At 36.5% G+C, this 27,453-nt stretch overlaps 1 protein-coding gene across 2 annotated transcripts in view; it reads right to left on the bottom strand.

The window, feature by feature from the left end:
- Positions 1 to 848: 848 nt before the first annotated feature.
- The window catches only part of LOC110106876, a 29,284-nt gene continuing 2,679 nt past the window's right edge, over positions 849 to 27,453 (bottom strand). Inside the window, exons 3-7 of one of the 2 annotated variants that reach the window (XM_020836945.2) lie at positions 23,194 to 23,323; positions 23,054 to 23,112; positions 22,754 to 22,952; positions 2,009 to 2,122; positions 849 to 1,257 (exon numbers count right to left, since the gene is read on the bottom strand). In XM_020836945.2, coding sequence (XP_020692604.1) covers positions 2,013 to 2,122; positions 22,754 to 22,952; positions 23,054 to 23,112; positions 23,194 to 23,323 — 498 coding nt within the window. In that variant the 3' untranslated portion in view covers positions 849 to 1,257; positions 2,009 to 2,012. The remainder of the gene's footprint in view (positions 1,258 to 2,008; positions 2,123 to 22,753; positions 22,953 to 23,053; positions 23,113 to 23,193; positions 23,324 to 27,453) is intronic. The other variant, XM_020836944.2, reaches the window with a different exon arrangement.

The raw sequence follows: 27,453 nt of genomic DNA on the forward strand, positions 1-27,453 counted from the left end.
AGGCGGGAATCTCTGTCCAAATCTTGTCAATCAAATAAAATTTGTCCAAATCTTGCCAATCAAATAAAAATTATTAGATTTATTTTGAGCTGAGAATTTTAAATTAAATTTTAAATTTTAAAGCATTCACACTCCTAAAATTAAATTCAATATCCTCAACAGAATTTGATTAAATTATAAACATACAAAGAATTTTTAAAAGCGAGAGGAGCCAGCCTATAAAGTCTCTTAGAATCAATCAAGCAAAATTACAAAACAAGGAAGCTATCTAGATAAATCCAAATATAAAGATCCGAACAAATTATGATTATTATAAACAAATTATGATTATTACATTGCAAAGCTATAGAATTTAATATCATGAAACTTGAGCAACAATATAACTGACCAAAGTTGGATTTGAGACATCCAAATTCCGCCCTTAGTTGGCCTTCAAATCTATGAAGCGACACAAAAGCTTCGTTCGGGCAACTTTCTTACTTTTTTTTTAAACAGTTTTTTAGTAAAAAATTTCTAAGGAAAACTATTTTAGAAAGCTATCACAAACCAAGTTGGCTTCATTTGGAACAGCTTTCCAACTGCTTTTTAATAAAAAAAAATTATACTAAAAAATTGCTTTAAAAAACAATAAGAAGACCATCCCAAATCCCAATTGAAGCCTTATCATATCGGATGATTAGTTTGCGTGAACTACTTTGATAGTCATAAAGTAAAATAAATAATAGGTTAGCTGAGCTTACAAGTTATCTAGCTCTGAAGCTGCACTTTATTGGTCCAACTACCAGCATACAAACAAATCTAATATAAACATACCAACTACAATTTGGCTCATCTAATAGCCCAATCAGTGATGCTAAAATATTTTTTTCATTGATGGCTGCTAGAAAAGTTAGTGGCCAAGCTCGATTCCACATATTAGAAAAATCTCGAGGACATTAAAAACAAGAGTTCAAATATAGTATTCTACAAGAAAATTACCCTAAACTTTAATGATTATAAGGTAAGATGTTTAGCAGAAACAAGTGCACAGAGAGTAAACATGGCCATTGAAGCTCTGCTGAATTTAGCAATAGCATGTTACAGAGATGATTGACAAAGAACAGCACGCATAATTCATTTTCATGGCTACAGGCTTCAAAATGTTTATATTTGCTTTGGAGGCTGAGCACTATGGGATATTTTTTTCTCTTCGAAACTGCTATGCCAGGCATCGATCGTATCTTGGATTTGTGTAGAAAAACTGCAAAATAAGCAAACCTATAAATATTGCATTGTCTTTCTATTTCATCTAATTTAGACCTCGTTTGGGATGGCTTTCTTACTGTTTCTTAAAGCAGTTTTTTAGAACAAAAATTAGAACTTTTTTTGTTACTAAAAAGTTATTTTAAAAAGTAATAAAAAAAACCGTCCCCAAACGAAACCTTAAGTTACATTCTCATCCAGCTTTTGGACACAAACCAAATGATGCAGTAGTGATTAAGAAATGTCAGCTGTATATAAACTGCTGATTCAGATCCCAGTCTCTAATTCTTTTTGCTAAAATCTTATGGCAAGCACTTCTTATAATAAAACTCAATATTAAGAAAACAAATCATTGTTATACTACATCTTGTTATCTTCGGTAATATTTCATTCATTCCTGGGTAGCTCCAATACAATGATAATAAAGCATTTTTTAAGCACCCGCTACTTAGGATCTGTTTGTGACAGATTTCTCTAATCATTGATTTTTAGATAATAATCATAATTTTAATTAGGCTATTATTTTTTATTTCTTTCTCATCATTTTTCAAAATTTTCTGTGATGAAAATTTGTTTTTTCATTACCAGAATAGTTAATAATTATTTTCCCCACAACAACTTTATAAAGTGCTACAACAGTCCCAAAAAGAGGGTTAATAAATGCATAAACATTAGACTAGAGGTCTGAAGCATGGTTTATTTCTTCCATCTGAACAGAAAAAGAAGGCTATTTCCTTATATTACCGGAAAGTTAAAAAGGAGTTACCTTTTCATTCCTTGGGTATTTGGTTTTCAGGCTGTGAGAAAAATTGTTTGGCATTTTTTGCAACCTCTGCTTCCACAATTGCTTCATGCAGAATATCTGATCCTTTCACGTCATCTGAAATCATATTAACCACAAAAAAATTTCAAGAAAAGTCTTGATTTGCATGAAAACATGAGTAGCGAAGGTGAAAGGTGAATGATGAACCATGCACAAGCGAGATCAAACGTATAGTCAAGAGCTATACATAATAGGCAAGTGGATAAATAAAAAAAAAACATTGCCAAAGTCACTATAGACTATATGAATGGTGTTTAGCATACCGGCTGTGAAATTAAATAAACATAAAATCACCAACCTCTATTCTTAAATATAAATAGGAAAACATTTCATGCTGTGTTCCAATTAAATGGAAGTTGCTCAGATATTCTTCCAAGTTCAATGTATTAATGCTGCGTTTTTTTTCCGGAGATTATTGGCAAAGACCATTTCGTAATAGAATAAAAAAAAAATTTAAAAGAAATAAATAAAAAAATAAAAAATAATTTAAAAAAAAAAACCATTTCATAATAGAACATTCTTTTAGGAAATGTTATGCTAGGCTTGAGCAAATACAATTAGATTCCATCTGAATATAAACTATTATATGAGTTTATGTTATAAAGGGAAGTAATACAGCTTATCAAATTTATACCTTAAACGTGGCAAGGCCAAAGAAAAAATATGGTTCATGAATTTCCGGAATATGCAAAGGATAGCTAAAGGAAATGTTGATACAACAAACTACTATGTTCATCAAGTACATGCAAATAAAATATCCATGATTTGAAAATAATTAGATTCATTAGGGACTTTAGAAAGTCATAAGAATAAATTATGCTTGACAATAGAAAAATAATCCTAAAATAATTTATCCCCCTTAAAAAATAAAAACAGAGAACAATAGCACAGGAGAGAGATCACACATGTATCAGTTTATAGGTTTATAACATTTACATGGACTAAAAATTTGGTTCAAGTTAAATTTCTGTAACTTTTTAGTTACAGACAGTTTTGGAAAGAAAACATGTTCCAAGGGAAATGCAATATGGCTACATGCTGTTTTAATAGCACATTTTGTTTCCAGACAGAAAATTGAGCAAATTATGTAACAAGTAAAATACACTTTGAGCCTTGTATTTGACAAGTTTCTAGCAAATTTTTAATGGTTTGTGACTAGTTGAAATTACATTTTGAGGCAATTCACTAGTTATTAGAAAATTTTTAATGATTTGAGGCTCGTTAAATTACTTGTTGATGATATAATATAATACATAACAGTATCTAATCACTTTAAAAGGACCTAATACACAAGCTAAATAAATCCTATCCTTTCTTTCAGCAGTTTGTGGTGGTTCTAAGATTCTAGAACTAATAAAAATTAAGCATATTTTGCACTGATGCATGAAATCATGAATGAAAGGACTTTCAGGTTGTTTGTTTCAAAGCAAATGTTAATAGAAGTATAAAGATGAGATCCTTTACAAACCACCCGAGATGAAATACTCCACAAGTAGGAAGCAATTCTCTTTTGGTTAGTGAGTGGAGAAGTAGATGACAAAAACCAATCATGCTCATCGTTGCTCAAAGCCACATTAAGTTGTAGGTAATTGATGGATCCGATCAGAAAGAAAAATTAGTTTATAAATATCTTTCAACTTGGTTCCTTAACCAAAAGACCCATTGACATTTACTATACAAATAAACAAAGGGGTGATTTTCTAGGGCATCGCAAACAAATCTAGACAAAATAACTGTTTTACATGATTTACTTCTATGTTCAAAACGTCGACCTTCCGATGGCCCAGTTAGGAGAGTACATGTATTATATTTGACCTATGTTAAGAAAGGTATAGGTAGACCTAAAAACACTTAGTTAGAAAGTATTAAAAATGAGTTTTTTCTTAATTATATCTAAATGAGAATTTGACTTTTAATATGACACAATAGAGAATAAGGATTAATGTAGCCAGCCCCACATAGTGCAATAAAGGCTTGATGTTCTTGTTGTTTAAGTTTCAAATTTTCCTAACACAATTTCAACTAACCTTCCTTAAAAGCATTAGTCAATTTATCTTTGAAATTGTTATCATAGAGACTTTAACAAGTTCAAAATAAACAATTATAAGATATTCAATATTTATTCTCTGATGCACCGACACTTCGTTTTAAGAGGGTATATAGTGTCGAACATGGACACGCGTCCGAAACGGCGAGGACACGTGTCGGACACGTAACTAGTGTGTCCTATTTTAAAAAAAAAATAATTAAACCGGACACGAGTGTCCGGCTATTATATAATTAAATAAATAAATAAGCCCTAATCCCGCTATTTCATATTAACCGGTTCACGCCCAAGTCTTCATCTTCTCCTTAACTCCGTATTCCTATTCGTATTCGTGGTCTTCCAGAGCGATTAAGGCGAGCAGCAGTCGGCTAGAGATCGTACCCTTGGTCTTCCCTTCTGGCCGTAAGCAACAAGCCATCCTCCTTACTTTCTGAGCGCAGCCAAGGGAAACCGACGCTAAACCGCATAAAATTTTTCAAACCTGTAAGTTGATTTCGTCATTTTTTTCTCAATTCGCCATTCCTACTCATTTATCAATGATTTTGTAGATTTGTGATTAGAAGAGCATTTTTTTAAGTATTTTATTTGTTTTGGATTAAAATTATTCTTACAATAAAAATTTATTTATTTAATGTATTTTAACTGCGCTTTTGTTGCGCTTTCACTACGCTTTAAGTGCGCTTTCACTGCGCTTTTGTTGTGATTTCACTGCGTTTTTGTTGCACTTTTGTTGCGCTTTCACTACGCTTTCACTCTTTCACTGCGTTTTTGCTTTCACTCTTACCCCCGGAAACCCCCGTAGGGGCACTGCCCCTTGACCCCCACAGGTCGAACCCTACTAGGGGGCAGCACCCCCTTGGACCCCCGGCATAGTTGCAAATTTTAATTATTTTTAGTCAGATAATCATAACGCATGATGCAATAGTTCTTTAATTGTTTTTTAACTTTGTTTGGCAATTTTTAATTCTTTTACAATAAGTTTTTATTTATTCTACTTCACCGGTGAATTTAATAGCAAAATGAGCTCAAGTGCTAGTGGGAGTGATTCAAAAGAGTCATCTGTAAAAACTGATAAGCCATTATGGATTCATGTTACAAAGTTAGAAAAAAATTTTGAAGGAGGAGGGAATGTGTCATTCAAATGCAATTATTGTGGTGACACCTACAAAGGATCTTATTCTAGGGTGAAAGCATATCTACTTAAGATTTCTGGCCATGGAATTAAAATGTGTCCTAAGATTACTACGTCACAGTTGATTGAATTGAATAGACAAATTGATGAAGCTGAATCTATGATCAAAATGGCACTTCCTAAAGAGATATCTTTTCCATCTACCCATGGTTCATCCCACACTTCTTCCTCATCTGTTAGAGTTGATCATTCATTATCATATAAAAGTGAAGGATATGATTCAAAGAAAAGAAAGGAGTTGTCAATAATGCTTTAGAGAAGACTTTTAACATGCAGCAGCGAGAGGAATTGGATGGTGAAATTGCAATGATGTTTTTTTCAGCTGGACTTTCTTTCAACCTTACAAGAAATTCTCATTACAAAAATGCATTTACTTTTGCATGTAATAACAACCTTGTAGATTATGTTCCATCTGGGAAAGATATGCTTGAAACGATATTTCCCAAATGAGGAGGAGAGAAGAAAAATTAATATAGAACTTGTAAAGTTCTTTGGATATTTAGAGGATTTTGGTGATAAAAAATCTTTGGTTGATAGATGGAGGATGGATCCAAAAATGTGGTGGTTGATTCATTGAGCTTCAGCACCGCTTCTTCAAACCATAGCAATAAAATGTCATGATCAATTATCATCCTCTTCCTGTAGTGAAAGAAATTGGAGCACATACTCATTTATTCAATCAATGAAGAGGAATTAAATAACTCCATAATGGGCTGAAGATTTAATTTATGTGCATACAAATCTTCGTCTTCTATCAAGAAAAATCCCATTTTATATGACAGGTGATAACAAGATGTGGGATGTTGCTGGAGATGGGTCGAGTGACTTGATGATATGGGATTATTAGAGGTTGCAAATCTTTCTCTAGATGAACCAGAGTTGGTAACAATGATATTCAATGATGATGATATTGAAGGCCAAAGACCAACCTCTGAATCTAATTCTATCTTTCCCTCTATTGAGTAGTTGGACCTTCATGTTGTACTAAATGATTTTTTTGCTTATATTTTTGTGGTTGTATTAAACATCTTTATGTTATAAGCTAAACAATTTATCATGACTTTGATTTATTATTGCTTTCCATTTTTAATATAATGTTATCTTAATTTATATATTATATTAAAAATTTATTATGTCGTGTCCACAGCGTACCCGTGTCCTATATTTTTAAAAAATATCGTGTCTCGTGTCCATGTCGTCGTGTACATGTCGGTGCATCATAGTATTTATTCTATACTATATTTTATAATTGAGAATATTCACTTCATTTTTTTCTATATATTATATCTATTGTATTTATCTATATATGAGAACAAACATACACAAGTGATAGGATGCATTTGGTACATACATGCATGAAGGTTGTAGGCAGTAGGAGTTGCAGACGTTAAATGTTAGTGGAAGAAGAGATTATGATAGGTGTGAGTAGCAACAAGTTGTGGGGTTGCAGGTGGAAGCACATAACAAGCAAGCACAGTGACTGCACAAGTCAAGGGAGTGCAAGGTGAAGGCGCATGGAAAAACGTATTGCACTAGCAAGTGTAGTGCTTGGGCAGAGTGAGAGTGATGAAGTTGGCATAATGCATAAGCAAACGAGCTAAGTGGACATAGGCAAGGGAAGAGGCTTTCCATCTTTCATTCATCTTCCCTTCATTGAAAAAAATGATCCATAGCATTCCACAAGTCATGCTTGATAATGTGCCAATATGATTTAAAAAAAAGAATAAGACATACCATCATATCCCGGAGCAATATTCCCACCAAGATCCTTGATAAACTTCTCCAATTCATCAAAAGAAAAATCTCTACTCAACATCTTCATATCTTCTTCATTCAAGGACTTCCACGGTTTGGGCCACCCCTCCATTAAGCAACTCCTATCTTTCCACTTATCTTTGAAGTAACGGAATAAAACTTCTTCAACTTGGAGCTGATCTTCAACAATCAAACCTTGTTCATTTTATTTTTGTGAATGTAGTTTGTATTTCTCCTTGCACTAGATATGCTTGGAAAAACCTTGAATTAGTATCTCCTTCAACAAGCCATTTAACCTTAGCTCGCTATTTCTGTAAAACCCCTCCGAAGCTGATTTTTTTGAGTGCTATTAGTCCGGACGAACTGGCCTTAGTACGGGACAAACTGAAGAAAATTGTGAAGAAATTTGCCTGGTTCGTCTGGACGAACCTGTAAGGGTCAGGACGAACTGAACCCGAGAGTTTCGTCTAGAGATGAAATAAATTGGAATTAATTTTCGTCTGTACGATCCGTGTCCAGAGGAGTTCGTCCCGGAACGATCTGGGCATCTTCCTGGACGATCCTATTTGATAAATATCCGATTTGAGATATTTTGGATCATTTTTGAAGAGAGAGAAAAGCAGGAGAGAGAAAGAGAAGGAAAGAGAAAGAAAAGGCTTGATTTCGGAGGCCGCAGAGCGATTTTCGTCAGAAGACGCAGTTGAAAGAATTGTTCGTCTTGCAGTAAGGAATCCGAATCGTATTTCTGATTTCGTGTTTTGGTATTTTTTTGCTCAGTTTTGTGTTTCCGTTACCGAAAAACGTGCATATATTTGTATTGACAAAACTTTTACCGCGTAACTTTTGGTATGTTATTGAACTGATGCTTTTGCACGATTTGAGGATTTTCTGTAAAGTTTTTACCGGATATTTTGAGTTTTGTGCAATTTTTATCGAATAGAAAATTATCTGGCTTTTGAAAATATTGCTTCATTACAAGTAAAGCTTTGTAACGTTGTTTTACACGATTTCTGGTAATTTGGTGATTTTCTGAATTTGTGAATTTTGTGGAAATTCTGTATAATGTCGTTATGCCACTGACAATTTTTCTGACGTAATCTGATTTTCTGATTTGAATGTTTTGATGTGCTGTGATATCAGAAGAGAGTTATAAGGGGCCGAAATCCTTTGTGATTCTGTTGTCTGGGTCCAGGAACAAAGGGAGTTATAAGGGGCTGGAATCCTTTGTGATTCCGTTATCTGGGTCTAGGAAATCTGAAAGCAAGTTCTGATCTGAAAATTATCTGAAAGCAAGTTCTGTTCTGAAAATTATCTGAAAGCAAGTTCTGTTCTGAAAAATCTATATATTTGTTCTGTTCTGGTGCTTTAAGCATAAAGGGAGATATAAGGAGCCAGAATCCGTTGAGATTCTGTCAGGGTCCGGGAATCTGATATCTGTTATGTGAAAATAAGTTCTGTTCTGGAAATTCTGTATATCTGTTCTGTTCTGGTGTTTTAAGCACAAAGGGAGACATAAGGGGCCATAATCCGTTGTGATTCTGTCAGTGTCAGGGAAGAGAGGCATAAGGGGCCAGAATCCGTTGAGATTCTGTCAGGGTCTGGGAATCTGATATCTGTTATCTGAAAATAAGATCTGCTCTGAAAAATCTGTATATCTGTTCTGTTCTGGTGCTTTAAGCACAAAGGGAGATATAAGGGGCCAGAATCCGTTGAGATTCTGTCAGGGTCCGGGAATCTGATATCTGTTATGTGAAATGTGTTTTTATGATTTGAATTCTGTTCTGTATGATTATTCTGTACGATTCTGTTTGTTCTGTACGATTCCGTTTATTCTGTCTGATTCTGTTTGTTATGTACGATTCCGTTTATTCTATACGATTCTGTTTGTTCTGTACGATTCCGTTTATTCTGTCTAATTCTGTTTGTTCTGTACAATTCCGGTTATTCTGTATGATTTTGTTTGTTCTGTACGATTCCGTTTATTCTGTATGATTCTGTTTGTTTTGTACGATTTCGTTGGTTCTGCGAAATCTGACTTGAATATTCTGCTATTCGAAATAAATTCAGTTCTTCTGTATCATCTGTTTGATTCTAATCAAGTATCTGAATATCGTATTTCATTTGATTATATAAGATTTTTGTGATTATCTGAATTCTATACGGCTTTATGAGTTTCCTGTCATTGCACGATTTTATTGATGTTTCATTTCGTTTCTTTTCATACTATACATGTTACTGAACACAGATACCGATATGGATATGGATATTGCATCGATTCATTGATTCATTATCTTATGGATACCGATATTATTGATTCATCGATACTATAGACTTATTGATATCATTGATTTATTGATACTACAGATACCGATATCGATACTACTGATACTACTGATTCATTGTACTGATCTTATAGCATGTGATGCACCGAATACTGACTGATACATGTGATTCATGTGATGCATTGAGCACGTGATCTAAAATATGATTTTACTGTATTGATAGATTTAATTGCTTTTCATTATTATCATTGATTTGATTGTTTTATGTGATTTCATACCATTTGACATTATTGACCGGAAGTGATTTCTTTATGGATCTGATTGATTCTATTGATATGATTGAGTGATGTAAATCGTATTTGATTTGACGGATTTACTAGTATTGATTCTTTTACTGATTCTTTTACTGTGATTCGTTTACAAAGGATTTATCATCTCTGTACGGATTTATTATTACTACATGATTTCATTGTTATAGCATAATCGTTCATATCGTCATTGGATTGTTATTGATATTGATACATACACTGCTGCTACTGATTCACTGTACTAACTTTATGCACGTAATATACTGAGCAAGTGACATGTGATTCACCGAGTACGAGATATTGATTTTTGGATTGCATATGATTTATTGAGCAAGTGATATTGAATAACTAGAATTGCAGGTGTATGTTTTGATACGATTCTGCTCCATTGATTAGACTTATGTGATAGATAAGACGACTATTGTAGAGATTGATGCATGTACTGATTTATTAAACATTATAGATTTTCTACTGTTCACTGATTCTATCACTGATGATTTTGGATTCTATTATTTATACATTGATTTCTGTTACTGCATTGATTTATGTTTCTGTACTGATTTCCATACCTGCATCGATTCAATGATCATGTGTAAGTGATTGTTATTAATTTGATTGGTTGACATGCATATTGTTTCCGTATCGTGCTTTGATTTCAGTTGTAGGCTTTGGTGACCTGCTGGGCTATTTAAGCTCATTATATGTGGTTAATGATTTCAGGTGTAGAGCCTCCCGCGTGAAGCTTCTTTCATATGCTAGTATAGTCTTTTCGTAGTTTTTGGTTCTCGCATTATTTTGTAGCCCGAGTGGCTATTGTACATGTTCTTTTGGACTGTGTATATGAAATATCAAAATGTGAATTATAGTATTTTAATGTATTTATTTTCTGTAATGCAATTATCATTTTTGGATGTCTGTATTGATCTGAAAAAAAATAAATGAGGGAGAAGAAGAAAAAGAATGTCAGATGAATCCTTTCACTATAGATGTCTGGGACGTCACAATTTCCACCATGTGCTGATCCGAGCCAATGATGAATTCAAATCATCAATTTTCGACTTTAAAATCCATTGCTCTTCCTCTGAAAGAAACCCAACCTCTGCTTCCTTGTTTTGCAATTCCAGAATTTCTTCTTTTAATACCTCTTTTGATTGATTTAATGCCTTAAATTTAGCTTTGCTCCAATAATACAAATCTTTCAAGGTCCTTTTCATTTTCGGATTAAGAGCTTGAGAGGGATCAACATTAGCTTTTTTCCTCTATGACTCCCTAACCACTACCATAGATGCTGGAATATATGACCATACCTCTTCAAATCTGATCAACTTCTTATTGGAAGGTTTAAACCCCAATAAATTTAACAAAATCGAGCAATGATCTGAAGCTAGTCTAGCCAAATGTCTCACCATTAAATGGTGAGAAGAGTTCAAAGCAACTAAGTTAAGAAGACATCTATCTAACTTTTCAAGAATCCTTTCAGCACATTTTTTGTTGTGCACCAAGTGTACTTGGGACCAACACATGCCACTTCATATAAATCATTACAAGATATGAAAGTCTTCATTTCCTTTGGACCAACTGAAAAAGAAAATTTTCTCCCCCCTTTTTTCTCCTCCTTAGATAACAAGCAATTGAAATCACCACCTACCACCATAGGTGTGTCTTTTGACATATGATTTTCCAACCTTTCCCATAAGGATCTCCTTTTATAAACATCCTTGCTCCCATAAACCGTAGCAATTCTCCATAAGCCCTTGTTGTCCACATCTAGTTCACCTACAACAAGTTGGGAAGAAGCTTCCAGGATGTTGAACGAAGCCATGTTATATTTCCATAACACCATAATTCCTCCCGATAAACCTTCGGAAGGAACTATTGACCTCCCGTATAAAAAAAGGAGCCAAAAAAAAAAAAGAGAAAGAGAGATCGTGCATACCTGCTCTACGTCGAACCTCGCACGTCGTCGCCATTCCTCGCACGACCAAACGTCGTGTCTCGCACGTCGCTCACATGACTCGCTCGAGTCGTTAAAAGCCCGAAAGCAACGAGGCCTTCGGCCTCTTAGGCGATTCTCCCTCTCCGACTCCTGCGTAGCTGTTCGACGCCGCTCCTTCTCCGATTTTCCCTTGCTGTAGGTTCGGAAGTTATGACACTTCCGATCGGAAGCATCGAGCGGGAGTTCGCTGGCTGCTAAGGGTAACTTTCTCCCTTGCGACGCTTCTCTGGCTCCTCCAGGGCTGATCGACTTCGCTCCTCCGACTTTCCCTCCTGTTGAATCGGAAGTTACAACGTTTGGATCGGAAGTAACGATAGGAGCTCGCGGGCTATGAAGTTAACTTTCTCCCTTCCTGCGCCTCTTTGGCTGAATCCCGTGAGAGAGAGAGAGAGAGAGAGAGAGAGAGCTCCTCACCTTACCTTCTCCCTGAGTCGTGCTCCCTCTGTCCCTCTACCTTGCTTCTTCGGCTCCTTCTGTTGGATCAGAAGCTACGCATTTTGATCGGAGCCAAGAACAGGAGCTCGGCTGTGAAGGTAACTCTCTGCCTTTCACACACTTCTTTGGCCAAATCCCGTAAATCCCCTAAGCCAGAGAAGATGAGAGGGGAAGGGAATTCTATTTTTTTAGTTATAATAATTATTAATTATATTTGATAATTATTTGATTATAATTATAATTTATTATTTAATTATTATTAATTAATAATTAGTTATTAATTAGTAACTATAATTATCTGGTTAGTCATAATTAATTTCAGTTGATTATGATTAATCATCGATTAATTATAATTATGATTAATTTACTAATTATAATTAATCAATAATTAATAATTAATTATAAATTATAATTAATTAATTATTATTATAATTAATAAATGCTTACTCTCTTACCCCGTCGACAGCTCTCCATCGCCGGTCCACCGGCCCTGAAGGTATAATCCCTAAACTCAGGCTTCCGTCCTCGACGTGTACGACGGACCGGAAAACCGCCTATACACGTCTTTATTGCGCGTGGTGGGATGGGACCCCGGTCCGACGCCTATGACAAGGCGGACAGTTGCCTCCCTTCTCGCTCTCTTACCTCGTCATGCGTGGCGAGTCAGTGGTCCACCTATGCACGCCTTTATTGAGCGTGGTGGGAGGGGCAATTGGCGCGACACCTACGATAAGGTAAGCAACCGACCCTCGCCCTCCTGTCTCGACATGCGTGTCGGACCGGCAAACCACCTAAGCATGCCTTTAGTGAGCGTGGTAGGAGGGAAACCGGTTCGACGCACATGGCGAGGCCAGGCGAGCCTGGTGTACCCTTTTCTTTGCGCGGCCGGAATAATTCATAAGTACCCCCGGGCGGGGGGAAAGCAACTGCTCTTTTCTTGTAACAGGTACCGTCAAAGACCCCATGCACGCCTTTATTGCGCGTAGTGGGAAGAAAAATCACGGTCGCGGTGTCCTCGAAAGAGGGCACCTACCATGCACGTCTTTATTGCGCGTGGTGGGAAGGCCCAATTTTCTCGTTGTTTTCCCCTAAACGAGGGAGACGTCGGGAGGCTGCCGAAATTTCGGTTGAAATATTACTCTACTCGGGACCTGTTTTGAACTCAAAAGAACAAGCATTGGGACTCAAATGAACATAAACTCTGGACTTGTGGACCGCCGAACTTGATTGAACATGAGCAGAGGACCTGAATCAAAATAAAATTCTAAATGATTTTTAAATGCCAAATTCAAATAAAATGAAATCAAATTGGAACTGAATTCGAATCAATCTGAGCAGGCAATTGTATCTGCAAAGATTTCAGAAGATCCTGAACAAAGACTTGAACTTGTAAACTTTTGAGCAGAATTTGAACCTGACTAAATCACATGCAAGGGAACTCAAGTTCAAATGAACTAAATGCAAGAGAGCTCAAACTTAGACAAACTATGAACAATCAAGTTGAACATGTACTCTAAGCTCGTACTTGAACTCGGGCTATACGACATTAAGTGGGGACTTGTAAACTTGATAAATTCAAGTCTGAATGAAACTGAATTTGGATTCAAACACATGCAAAGATCAAAATTTGGAACACACACGGGAAGCTCAAACTACAAGACCTTGATGCACGAACTCCTACAACAATTCCCACAAGGTCAATATACTATGCTTGCAAGCAACAACATACACTTGCAAAGCATTCAAGCAATCAAAGACCCGTTTCCTACAAACAAATGCAACCCAACAAACCCACCTGAGATTGGTGAAAGGTGAACAAACGAGAGTCTCCAACGAACATTCCTAGGAGCTCGTAGCAAACACAACGGATCCTTACAAACAAATATGAGCCACTTGTGGATAACAACAGTGGGCATATCTAAGCACCATCGAATCACTGTGGGCACAAGTACGAGTATCTCCTACGGCGATCCCTACGAGGTCAAACAAATACAATCAAACCACCCGAGATTGGTGAAAGGGTGGATATAATGCAGAAAGAATGAATCTCCTGCAAACATTTTCTAGAAGCTCGTAGTGGATACAGCCGATCTCCTACAAATGACTACAAACTACTTGTGGATAAAAACAGTGTATTGAAAGTACAATGAATCACTGTGGACACAAGTACGGATATCATCTACGACAATGGTGATCAAGATCTACAAGTGTGTTGAGTACAAGGGTGACTCTATGTACGAAAAGGACACCCCCTGGCAGAAGGGGGGAAATGTTTGAACAAATTAGAACCAAACTTCCTGGCGTTCCAAAATCTCTTCTTAGTTCTATAATTTAGAAGAAAATAGTTCGGGTGCCCACAAATACCGAAAATAGCAAGTCCACTACGCCGAAGAGCCTAAAAGGAGTTCCTTCCAAATCAGCAGTCTTTGACTCCAAAATCCAGAAAGTCCTATCCCCGGTGAATGAGAAAGGGGAGTCAACATCAAAACGCCACGCCACCGGATCTGCAACACTGATACAAGCAGACATAAGGCGTCTACAACCTACAATGCAATGCCACCGGACCTGCAATATCCATGCAAACGGGCAGAAGGCGTTTACAAAATATTTCAAAGTACCCCTGCACCTGCATTATAGTTTGTATACACATAGGTACACTATAAGGGGGTAAATACAAAATCACCCGTATGGGCCCCGGCAAGCGTGTCATTGGTACACACGTGACGCCTAGGGATACTGCGCGGGTCGATAAATGAATTCTAGTTCGAACCAGATCCTTCTATATGGATCAACAGAAGTCGACAAGGATCGAACCTTCAAATAAAAATACACGGTTGTGGCGACCGGTGTATTAATTTAAATACATCCATATTAGGTCTTCAAGGCTTAAAATCAAAAGAATTCACTGAAAGGCACGAAGCCTATGAGAAGCCCGATCCTCCTAAGCAAGCGAATAGAAGTAGACAGGGCTCGAATCATTGGATAAATATGCTATCACGAAGTCGACTGGAATATTTATTTTAATGCATTCATATTCGACCTTCAAGGCCTAAAATCAAGAAAATTCATAAACAAAGGCATAAAGCCTACGAGAAACCCGATCCTCGAGCAACGGTTTGGTCGAGTTGATAGGGTTCAATCAACAGAAAGGAAATGACCCCAAACACCCCAATGATGGCCGTGTTGAATGAAAATCTCAACCGGAGGGGTTCACACAAAATCCAAACTCCGCAAATCTCAAATTACAAAATATTTAAATATGAAATAAATCCATCAATCACTCAAAGCGAAATCCATCCACCATCCGCAACAGTTTGCCGAAGTGGACAAATCTAAAAATTACTTCAGCTCACAAAGAGCCAAATGCCTAGTCAAAAATATCACTAGGATCCATTCTCAAACAATCTCCTGCCAGTAAGGACGTGGTACATGTCCTATAACCGGCGGTTTTGTCGCCAAATGGCACCGCAGGATAAACGGTTATGACGACCCGGGGCCCTCTGAACCGAGTGGTTTTGTCGCCAAATGGCACCACGAAATACCGGTTATGGCCAGCGACGTTATGCTCCTTAATGGCATCAAATCCTTGAGATATGAATCAATAGGATATAATCGATAGGGCACAAAGCCCTCTGTTAGTTAAGGTGGATCCAAATTTATCCTCTTAGACAAACATCCAACCCAGGTCTACAAGGTCCCCTTGGACGAAATAACCCATGGCTGCCGACAAGGATCCTTCTGTCAGGTTGGGTCGACTACCTCCTCTGTGTCTTATCTACAAACCCATCTGCCTTCCAAAATTTACCTCGGAACTTAGTTCGTTAAAACTCCCTCGCCGAATAAAAAGAAATTGCGCGGCGGAGGAGGCCGGGGCCGAATTTTTGGAGCCCACAGGAACATGAAAGAAGTCATATTCATCACCTATCAACATATTAACAATCTTCTTGTCAACCGAAGACAATTTAGTTTCAACCAAACCAAGAAAGAACACCCCATGATCCCTTACGAACTCCACATATAGAGAAGCTTTGCTTTCCTAGTCTTCTACAATTCCAAAATCCAATGGAAGACATTAATGATCTAAGGGGGAAAGATTCCCCATCTTCTCCTTCACCTCTCCTTCCAATCTCCTACTTCTTGGCACCAATTTAATGGGTCCCAAGCCTTTAAGTTGCTTAGACCCTTTTTTCTTCACCTTACTAGACCCATCTCCCGAATTATTTATCAGAACAGCATTAACCTCTGTATCAACCTCCAATACATCAACACCACAATAAGGTATAGAAACTGAAGCTTTAGGAGACATTAAAGTTCCATTCTCTAGGCACACAATTTCCCCTTCCTCCACCAAATTATTTAAAACATCAAATTGATTGATATTGGTAGGAATACAAGAAGAATATAAATCAATACCTTCTCCAGTAAACGCTGAATCATTGGTTATAGGAACTTCAATATTACAAGAAAGAACAGGAAATACCTCAGGATGCAGCTCATCAACCCGAGCTTCAATATTGCCCTTGCTCGAATTATTTTCACCCGTTATCACATCATCCTTCACGTTTTGACTTGTCATACAAGCAACTTCCTCATTTTTTTTCCTTTCATTCACTACTAGCCGAGTCCAGGTGTTCTTAAATTTATAGCTTCTAACTTTCTTCTTCCCATAATCCACATGAATCCACGGACCATAACTTTCCTTATTAACCTTGCTAGCATCTTTCTCCATTGAATCAACTTTTGAGCTTACATTTTTTGAAGCAACCTTGCCTTCCAAAGAATTTTTAATTATGTTAGAATCCAAAGTGGATTCCAAGCTAACATCATAACATGTTTTTTTCTAAATGCCCAATCTTACTACATTTAAAGCAAATGTTTGAAATTCTTTCATATTCAATTCTTTGATAAAATTTGCCGGAGAAACCTTCCACCCAAACTCCCAATGGCAATTTATCTTCAAATTTGATTTTAACACAGATTCTGGCAAATTCCCTCCTTCCCCATTGGAACATGTTATCATCAATCAAAAATGGAGTTCTGACCTTCGAAGCAATCCAGCAGAAATTAATTTTATCCCAACTTTGCAAAGGAAGATTAGGAAGCCTAATCTACCGGAGCCATTAATCCTCTTAAAGATGAAGGTTGAAATGAGGAGACCATTAATCCCGTCCAATGATATTCCCATTCACATACCAAGGACCGCTAGATAGAACTGATTCCAAAGCATTTGGATCTTCAAAAGCACATAATACCCATCCCATTCCAAGCAAGGTCATATGGAACCTTCCAAACTGATTCCATTGTCTCCTTAATTCCAAACCAATAATATGATATGGAACATTATCTCCGAACACCTTAGCCATCAGAGATTTGTGTAATTTATTTGTATTCTCCACCTCACTTTGGAGATGAAGCTTTACAATGCCATTTTCAGAAAAACTTTCTCCATAATAAAAATCAACAGGTTTGAAATTTGCCTTCCTGTTCCAAACATTGACAGCCAGCTTGCTCAATTGAGGGGGAATAACAGGTTCCAAATTTTCAACAGCTATGCAATTATCGAAAACTGTAGAAATACAATCATGAACCTTCTCCAATTCCACATTAACATGTTGTGCACCTTGAACAACCACATTAGCCATAACCTTTTCACCAGCTGACGCATCTACCTTTACGGCAGAATTCAGATTTCCAAAACCAGCGACCATGATTTCCATTCTATCAGCTTCAAGACCACCAAACAAGGCCCCCTGTTTAGCTTTTGACACAGTTTCCGTAATCGCACCACCGAATGATGCGAGATCAATCTTACCATCTCTTTGAAAGTTGGATGTATTTTGAACATCCGAATTTTCCATCAGGATCTTCTTTCCTTTGCCAACACATTCCAAATAATTTTTAGGAGGAAGTAATCCTCCCTCATTAATCACCAAAGGTTTTCTAGTTTAAAACCTTAACATAGCCACATGATCAAATACCAGGTTAGCTTAATCGAAAGCTGGAGGAGACGAACCTTGATTAGAGCGAGGAAGGATTCTAACAGCAAATGACTTAGAGAGTCGACCATCTCCGAGGTCGAAGGATGGAGGCCGATGGCCCACTACCGTCATCGAAGGAGCAAACTTTTTGCGGGATAACAGGAATTCAAAAATCAAGTTTTTCTCTCTCTAGGAAAACGGGAGCTTCTCTCTCTAGGAAAGAAACTGAAAAAAGATACTATTATAGTATTGATCCCTAAGGTCAAAACCCCTTTGTCTCCATCTAATTTTAGACCTATAAGTCTTTGCAATTCGGTTTATAAGATTGTAGCAAAGATGCTTTTAAATAGATTGTTGCTTGTTATTCCTAAGTTCATTGGGAAGAACAAGTGGTTTTTTTGAAAGGAAGGTCGCTCGCGGATCATATATTGGTGGCTCAAGAAATATTCCACAAGTTTAGGCATTCTAAATCTTCAAAAGGTTTAGTATCATTCAAGATTGATATGGAGCAAGCATATGACTCAATGGGATGGCATACATTGGGCAAAGTTATGGATTATTTTGGATTTCCTTTGAAGTTTGCTAATCTAATTTTGGATTGCATTTATTGTCCTAAATTTTCATTGTTAATCAATGGGATCTTCTCAAATTGGATTGAAGTGTGAATTTCGTCAAGGTTGCTCATTATATCCCTTCTTGTTTATTATGTGCGCTCAACTTCTCTCAAATGCTTTTTTTACAAAAGGGTAATTCAATTGGGATTGGCATTTCTCCCAAAGGGCCTAAAGTTTCTCATTTACTTTATGTCGATGATATAATCATTTTCTCTGAAGCAAAAATTAAATCGGTTAAGGAAGTCAAATGCATTCTTATGGAATTTTGTGGATGGACGGGACAAAAGGTGAACATAAAAAAAATCTAGAATTCTATTTGGAAAATCAGTGAGAAGAAGGAAGAGAAAAGCTATATGTAGGATCATGGAATTCAAGAAAATCAAGGAATTTTCTTATTTGGGTATCAAAGTGGGATTAAGAAGAATGGTAAGAGCATATTGCCAATTTATTCTAGACAAAGCTTGGAGTATGTTGAGTGTATGGGGCGGCAAACTCATTTCCTTGGTCGGTAGAGTTACTTTGGTAAAATCGGTTTTGCTCTCATTCCCAACCTTTCACTCTACTCTTTCCTTGGTTCCAAAGTATGTCTTGAATGAAGTTGATAAGTTGTGTAGAAGCTTCATATGGAATAAAAGGGACGGAAGTGGTGGACTTCATTATGTAAGCTGGGATTTCATGTGTAGGCCGAAAAAATTTGGTGGTCTAGGAATCAATTCCTGTTCAAAAAAATCTGGACCATTAAGGGCCAAATTGGCTTGGAGGTATTGCCAGGAAACAGATTTGCTTATGCATAAGATTCTATTTCCTAAATATGGACCAATTTTCAGTGAAGACCGGGCTACTAAAGGAGGTTCGGTGGCTTGGAAATTATTATGCAATGGAGGTGAGTTTCTTAAACCTATAGTCAAATGGAAAATAGTAAATGGCAAATCAATTCAAGTCTTTAAAGACATTTGGTTATTGGACAAAAGCATTGATAAATGACCTACATTTGTCAATCCAATGGGAGGTAGTATCTAAACGATTGATAAATTTATTTGCAATGGAGGGTGGAATGTCATTGAGCTTCAAAAATACTTTGGTGAAGAGCTTATAAACCTGATCACATCCACTTAGTTTTCGGCTGACAGTATAGATGATCAGTTGGAACTCATTCATAAATTCTCTGGAAAGATGATTTCTACTCTAGCATCCGAAGCAATGGGAGATGATTACTTAGATTATTCAGCTTGGGATTGGGTTGGAAATGCAAAACTTAATCCCATAGTGGAATTCTTTTGGTGGAGGATTCTTAATAAGGCAATTCCAACTAATCAGTTTTTGTGTTATAGAAGGTTACAAGGATATGATAAATGTCCAAGAGGATGTGAGGAGGTGGAAGACATTGATCAAGTGGTTTCTGGCTGCAACAAAGTAATCGAAGTGATGGAATACTTAAACAAATGGGGTTTCGATGTTCCTAATTTCATTTCTCTTGATGCTTGTTGTAGTTGGATGGATACACAAAGTCAATGGATGGTTAATCTCTTTTGCAACACAATTTACTTATCTTGGAAAGCAAGGAATTTGTATGTTTATGATGGGATAGCTTCCAACCCTATGATGATTGCAACAAATGCTATGAGTTTTTCTGCAGTTTACAAATCTTTCAGCTTTTTAAACTCAGGTATCGGGGATGTTAATCAACTGTTGAGGTTATTTAATTGTTGTCATCCTCCTCCACCTGATTGGATTAAAGTTAATATAGGTGCTTCCCTATTTAACTCCTACAAGGCTGGGATTGGTGGAGTTTTTCGAGATCACCAGGGGAGGTTCTTATTGGCATTCGACAATGCTTTTGTCCATTGGGACTCTGCTTCTCTGGAACTTCAGGCGATTCTTTGGGTCAAGCATGTGGTAAAGGATTGGATGTATGATTACAAAGGCTTAATCATTGAAGGAGATAATAAGAATGTAATCAGTTTCATTAAGGAAATGATGGACAAAGGAGGAAGCAAGTTGGGAGATCTTTCTTTTTTTAAGGATTTTCAATTTGTTATCTTTAATTGTGTTAATAGGGAAAGTAATAAGTTAGTTGATCTTTGTGTTAACTATGCTTGTATTAGTTCTTTCATTTGGGATGATGTAGTTATGAATAAGATCCCTCCTTTTATCAACTTGTTAAAGGAGGAATCGGATGCTATTAGGATGTAATTTACTTTTATAGTTTCTTAATAAAGCTTTATTGGTTTTTGCTACAAAAAAAAAGGGAAGAGGCATGCAAAAAAGAAAAGCAAGAGACAAGGTGGGTTAGAAGGTAGGGGATCGATGGTTGAGTCCTATCCAGCTTTTGATAGCTTTCTATGGTATTGAAAACAACTTCATATCTTTTAACATAATATTGATGTCTATATATCGATCAAACACAAGCGATAAAAATATGAATGAAATAACAAGGAAAATGTCATCAATTAAAAAAACATATTGCATAATAAAGACATAACATTTACAGCTACTAACCTTCAATCAAGTGAAATATCTTCAATAACAATTACCAAGATAATTATCTAATGCTTCTAAGTGCATGAGTTTTCTAAATGATCTCACTCGTTGATTGGTTCTGTGCAACCTCATCCGATAAACTCATCACTATCCTCGTCTTTACTTTGTGATGTCCATTGATGACTTCATCAACTCTTTATGAAATGAACCCTCCTCCAATATGTGTACTACTATCAAGCTCGATCATACCAACTATCTCCTATAGTCTCAAGTTTTTTCAGGATCTCATGGCTTTCATGAGAATCTTCATCATCTAGACTCCCCAGCTTGTGAAACAATGAATACCACCAGATATAAAAAGTGGTAAGCCTATGACTATGTGGTTCTCACATCAATGTCAGTAGTCCCAAATGATGATTGCTTCCATTATCATGTTTCAAGAGACTATCAAGGGATTGTCTTCGTTCTACATGCTCTCAAGAAAATAACTTCTCTCATGTATACATTCTCTACTCTAACATCATCTTGTTACAAATATGCATAAGCGACGAAGAAAACTTCGAAAATATTTCCTGGTATTGCCATTTCATTGGGAAGCTTTTATGCCTAACTATCATCTGACCTCATAATTCCTTTGTTTTTGGTATGTTAACTCCACATATGTAAAACTCGATGAAGAAACATAGGGATGTTATCTTAAAGTTTTTAAGATGTATTAAAAAGTTTCCCTAAAAAAGACTAGTTAATCATACCACAACCTTTTGAAAATTTGAAGCTTTCTAATGCTATGTTGGATCCATTTAAGATTGGTCGTACACTTTAGGATTTTTTTTTTTTTTTTTTTTGAGAAAGAATATTATTTCATAGAGAAGCAAAAAAGCACTCTTATTACAAGATATAGCATTGGCACCAAATACAAGATTATAGCACATTCTACCTATGAAATAATGTGGATCAAAAATCTAATAAAAGAATTTTGAGTAATTGTCCCCAACCTATGGTTCTTAAGTGCAATAATCAGACAACAATACACATTATAAACAACCTTGTTTTTCATGATAGAAGAATACACATCAAAATAGATTGTCAATTCATCAGAAATAGTTCTATCAAAGAAGATCATCCCTCCATACGTTTCCAATAACAACTGCCAGATATTTCTACTAAGCCTTTGGAACTACTATATTTATCCAATCTTTGCAGTAATATATATATATATATATATATCCATTATTATGTAATATATCACTTAATCGAGGATATCCTCCCTGTTATTTCTTTCCAATTCTATCTCTTATATTTGTTTACACAGGCACGATTATATTTTTAAAAGATATCAACTTATTTTCAGTTACCTTAACATAAGCAATAGGTTCAAAATTCCTACTAGTCTGCTTGGCAAGTAAAAAGATCTGAGAATGCAAAATTATGCAAGCTAAGTAGCCCTTGTATAACCTTCAAGACCTAGACCAATAAATGGTACCCTTTCCTCACAGGCTTTGCCCCAATCCCCACCCTCACAACCCCCACTCATCATCCTCCAATTTCAAACAAAACCAATATTAAATCATCAATTGAGAAGCCAAAAAATTGCTCTTACCATTTCGTTTTGACAGAAGCCCTGCAATTTCAGCAGAAATTGGTAACACAGATGGAAGACCATCTTGACCATTGAGGTTCTCATTATTCAGGCTTGCTTGTGAAGAATTGAACTTTATGATTGTTGTTTTAGCTAACCTCGCATATGCCATAGCTTGACTATGGATGCTGGATGAATTTGTCTCCGTGGAACCCAGATCCTGTAGAGGGAAACTGACAACACAGAATCAGTTTGAAATGTGTACAAAATCCCAAAAAAAGGGTGAATGTTATAAAGAAAAATAAAATATCAGCAAAGAACCTTAGCATTGTTTAGCACTGACATATGATCTGTATCAGATTTCTCAGCAAAAACTGCACCTGAATAATGGGAAGAGTAACTAGCATAAAAAAGGAAAAAAATAATTATTATTTTTGTATTAAAAAAAGATCAGTCAATACCATTTTTAGCTGGAGGCTCCACGCCTTCTAATCTTCTTGTGAATGGAATAGGATTCATGACTGATATGCCTCGGATTTCATACCGTATTGCTTCCAACTGAGCCATTGTATCTTGAAGCTCTTTATGAACCTTAATTGTGAAACAAAAAATTGCTCCAATAGTAAATTGATCTATTTTATGTAATAGAAGTCCTAAACCAACTCAGTTCATCCACATAACCTTTGGAATGTGTATATCGATTATCGAATAATAATTTTAATACTTAAAGAGTTCAAGTTTCAATTACCAACAAAGGAGGCCCATCAGATCAGGGGTATCAAAGAGTCAAATAACTTCAAATTTTCTACATTGATAACAAAGTAGATCATTATATAAGAAGGCAGGTCTAAACGGAACATATTATTGATGATTTTCTAAGGTGTTAGGACTGTCCTATAATTGATTTTGACTTGATTTTCTAACCCTAATCTTCTAACTGATCCTTCCCTAAGTGCAAACAAACCAAATCTTCATCTTAGAATGTACGTTCGAAGTGATGCTTGTTATGGCAAGCTTTATTGTTTTATTACAACCTTTGCAACCTTCAAGATTCTCCTCCACCTCTTAATGAATCTTTTAGATGCCTTCGAGGAATCATTGTTGCCATCCTTCAACATATCCATGTAAAATTTTAGATCAAACATAATTTGTGGCAGAAAACCTATGCACATGTTGAAAGTAAATTTTATCATCGATTCATGTATGTTTGGTTGAAGAAAGTTAGATGGAAGGGATTAGGTTGTTCTATGACTTCAAATGTAAAGAATTGCACCCTCATTACATGTGAATTATTGTTATGTTCACCACCTACATCTAACCATCAGTTTGAAAGTGAAAAGTGGTGCTCCTTTTAAAATTTAAGATTAATTAAGCTTCATAGTGATCTCAAAAAAGTGCGGAGGAACCAGTTGTCCCTATAGGAAACAATGGAGATGGGAAATTGAAAATTGATTCCATACATGTTGAAAGAACGACTTTATTACTTCTCTTATAATGGTCTCTTTGCACGGAATTAATAGACTATCTTGCTAAAGTGATTGATGATGAAGAAGTGATAATTGAATCCCCAATGATTCTTTGGTAGTCCTTCCAAAAAATATGTTAAGATGCACTTCAAGAGAGTTGATAGGTACAAGAAAAGGTGTAGAGTCACATATTTTATAGTTTGACAGCTTTGAAATGTAACTAAGAAGGCATCATCTCATGAACCATAGTGCATTTTCCTGTTTTTGTTTAGTGCGATATCAAAAAAAATTAAATCAATCGAGATCAATCCTCATGAAACCGGCTCTATTTTTAAGGCAACAGATTTAATATAGAATTAATTGATTGGTGAGGAAATTAACAAACATCGCAAAACAACTGTACTTCGTAAATTTTGGACTAAAATATAAAATATAACTCTATAATATATAATAAAGATCCAGTTTTAACTAGGCTTAAAATCGATATAACATAATGCTAACTAACAAGTTCACACAATTGCATATAAATTTTAGCAAAAGTTTTGTATTCGTATCAAAAAAAAAAAAGAAAAAAAAAACATAAGAAAAGTATGATAAGCTATCAGATAAACAAGCCGCCACATGTTATTTTCACAATGCAGGAACCAGCTCTCTGTTCAGAATTCACTTCACACTACAGCTGTTCACACAGCAGGCCGATGGCAACATCCACTAGCAACTTAATCTTCTCAGGAATCTCACACTTGTATATCTATACACACTTTATTGGATATAATACTGCAATTCTCTTGTTCTCTAAAATGAATACAAGTTATCCTCTTACCATCTCTTCTCTACTTATTCATTTTCTTTCCTTATTTGCTTCATCATCTCAACTGTGAGCAGCTATCTTCATAGCATTAGAGCAAACTCGAGCTTATTGGACACACATCCAAGAATGCCAAATATAAGACGTATCTCCTTCACTGCCTCTCAACAAACCGCCTCCTCCATCAAAACAGAAAACCCCATTCCCTCTTCCCTTAAATATCTCACGTCTAACCTCAAAAATATTGTTCACATCCAACTTCAAAGTGACAATTACCCAATCTGGAGACTTCAGGCCCTCAAAATATTCACAACAAACAACTATAATGGCTTCCTGATCAGATCCACCTACTGCCCGCATAAACACATTACTTCCACCATTGGTGAGACACTACCAAACCCAGAATTCATCAACTGGAATTTGCTGGACCAAAAATCTGTCAATTGTCTTGTTTTCCACAATCTCCCCAAACATATTAACATACATCCTAAACCTCCACTCTTGTCATGACATTTGGCTAACCTTAGAAAAATGTCTCCAACCTACTAATAGATCCAGAGCTATCTAGCACAAAAATGAGCTATATAACATCTCATCAAGGCCCAATATCTCTCCAACATAAAATCACTCATTGGTAACATTACAGCTGCCAAATCCCATATTGATGTTGAAGACATCATCCTATATATCCTACACAGACTAATACCCTCCCATCAATCCTTCAAAACTGCCATTCACACCAAATTAACTCCCATAAGCTTTGACGATCTCTACTCTCTTCTTTGCAGTAAAGAGATTAATCTCACCAATGACACACTCAAACAAGCATATGTTGACACACCCATTGTCGCTCTCTCAACAACAAGAAGTCACAATTCCCACTATACCCGAGGTCATCCTACATCCGTGTCCTCCATCAACTACCCACCCAACCTTCTCCTGCTCACAGCACTAAAACATCAGTTGGCACTCATCCCACATGTCAAATATGTGGCAAACTTGGGCATGCAATGGCAACATGCTAGCACCATTGCAATCTTCAATACCCAACACCTCCCTCCACTCTACACACAAGCCTATACACACAACAACAACCCTCAAATACTAAATGGTTCATTGACTGTGGAGCTTCTGCACACTGCACCAGCGACCCAACAGCATTTAACAGTCAACTACCTACCACAGGAACGATACAATTTCATTGGTAACGAAGCAAATCTCCCAATCATTAATATTGGCCAAGGTCTTCTACCAACTCCTCCAAACCATAACCTTCTTATCAAAAAACCTTCTTCATGTTACCTCCCTTACAATCTCCTCTCAATCCATAAACTAACTTCGGTTAGCAATTGTTCTTTGTTATTTGATGCCACTACTTTGTTATCAAGGATCTACAAACCTCTTAAGTACTCCTTCAAGGCAATAGCTCTAACGACCTCTACTCTCTTCGCCAAAAGAGCTCACACCAGCCACCCACCGCTCTCACATCACAAAGCAACTCCCTCCACCTGTGGTACACTCGCCTGGGTCATCCACACATCTCTGTTATGCTAAACTATGCTCCTCATGTAATGTAGCTAAAATTCAAAAACTATCTTTTGTCTCCAATATCATCAATATATCAAAAACATTAGAGCTTCTTATTACCAATGTCTGGGGGCCTTCCCCTAAAATCTCAATTAATGTTTTTTGCTATTATGTCCTACTCGTTGATCATTTTCTAAGTATTATTGGGTTTTTCCTATGCAAAATAAATAAAAATATGTAATATTCTCATTAGAATCAATTTAACAGACGCATTAGAACACTATGATCCAATGGCGGAGGTGAATACACATCTAAGCAACTAGCCTCCTTTCTATCCCAAAAACTCTCTCATTAATTCAACTTCACTTGCACTCCAGAATGGAATAGTGTTGTTGAACGCAAGCATCACCACCTTATTGAAACTACCCAAACCCTCCTCCATGCTTCATAACTACCACTTAAATTCTGGACTGCAACCCTCACCATAGCAACTTAATAAATAGACACCCCTCCAAACCAAATAAATTCAAATCTCCTTATCAGCTACTTTACAAACAACCACCACAATATGATATTCTCAAAACTTTTGGTTGCCTCTGCTTCCCTTGGCCTAAACCTCTAACCCCAAACAAACTTACTCCATGCTCTAGTGCCTATATATTTCTTGGATACTCATATTGCCACAAAGGCTATCGTTGTCTCGATCTCACCTCCGACAAAATCCATATCTCATGCCATGTACTTTTCCATGAGACCACATTTCCTTACTAGAATCCTCCCCCAACCACTATCTCCCCACCTTCACTCTCTCCATTATTACTGATTCCTTACCCATTCACCAACTCTACACTAGCATCCATATCCTGTACTTCCTCATCCCATCCTCATTCCCCTTAACAACCAACCTCCCCTCAACCACA

This window comes from Dendrobium catenatum, unplaced genomic scaffold (genome assembly GCF_001605985.2).
Source record: "Dendrobium catenatum unplaced genomic scaffold, ASM160598v2 fragScaff_scaffold_1680, whole genome shotgun sequence".
In the NCBI taxonomy this organism is placed as follows: domain Eukaryota; kingdom Viridiplantae; phylum Streptophyta; class Magnoliopsida; order Asparagales; family Orchidaceae; genus Dendrobium; species Dendrobium catenatum.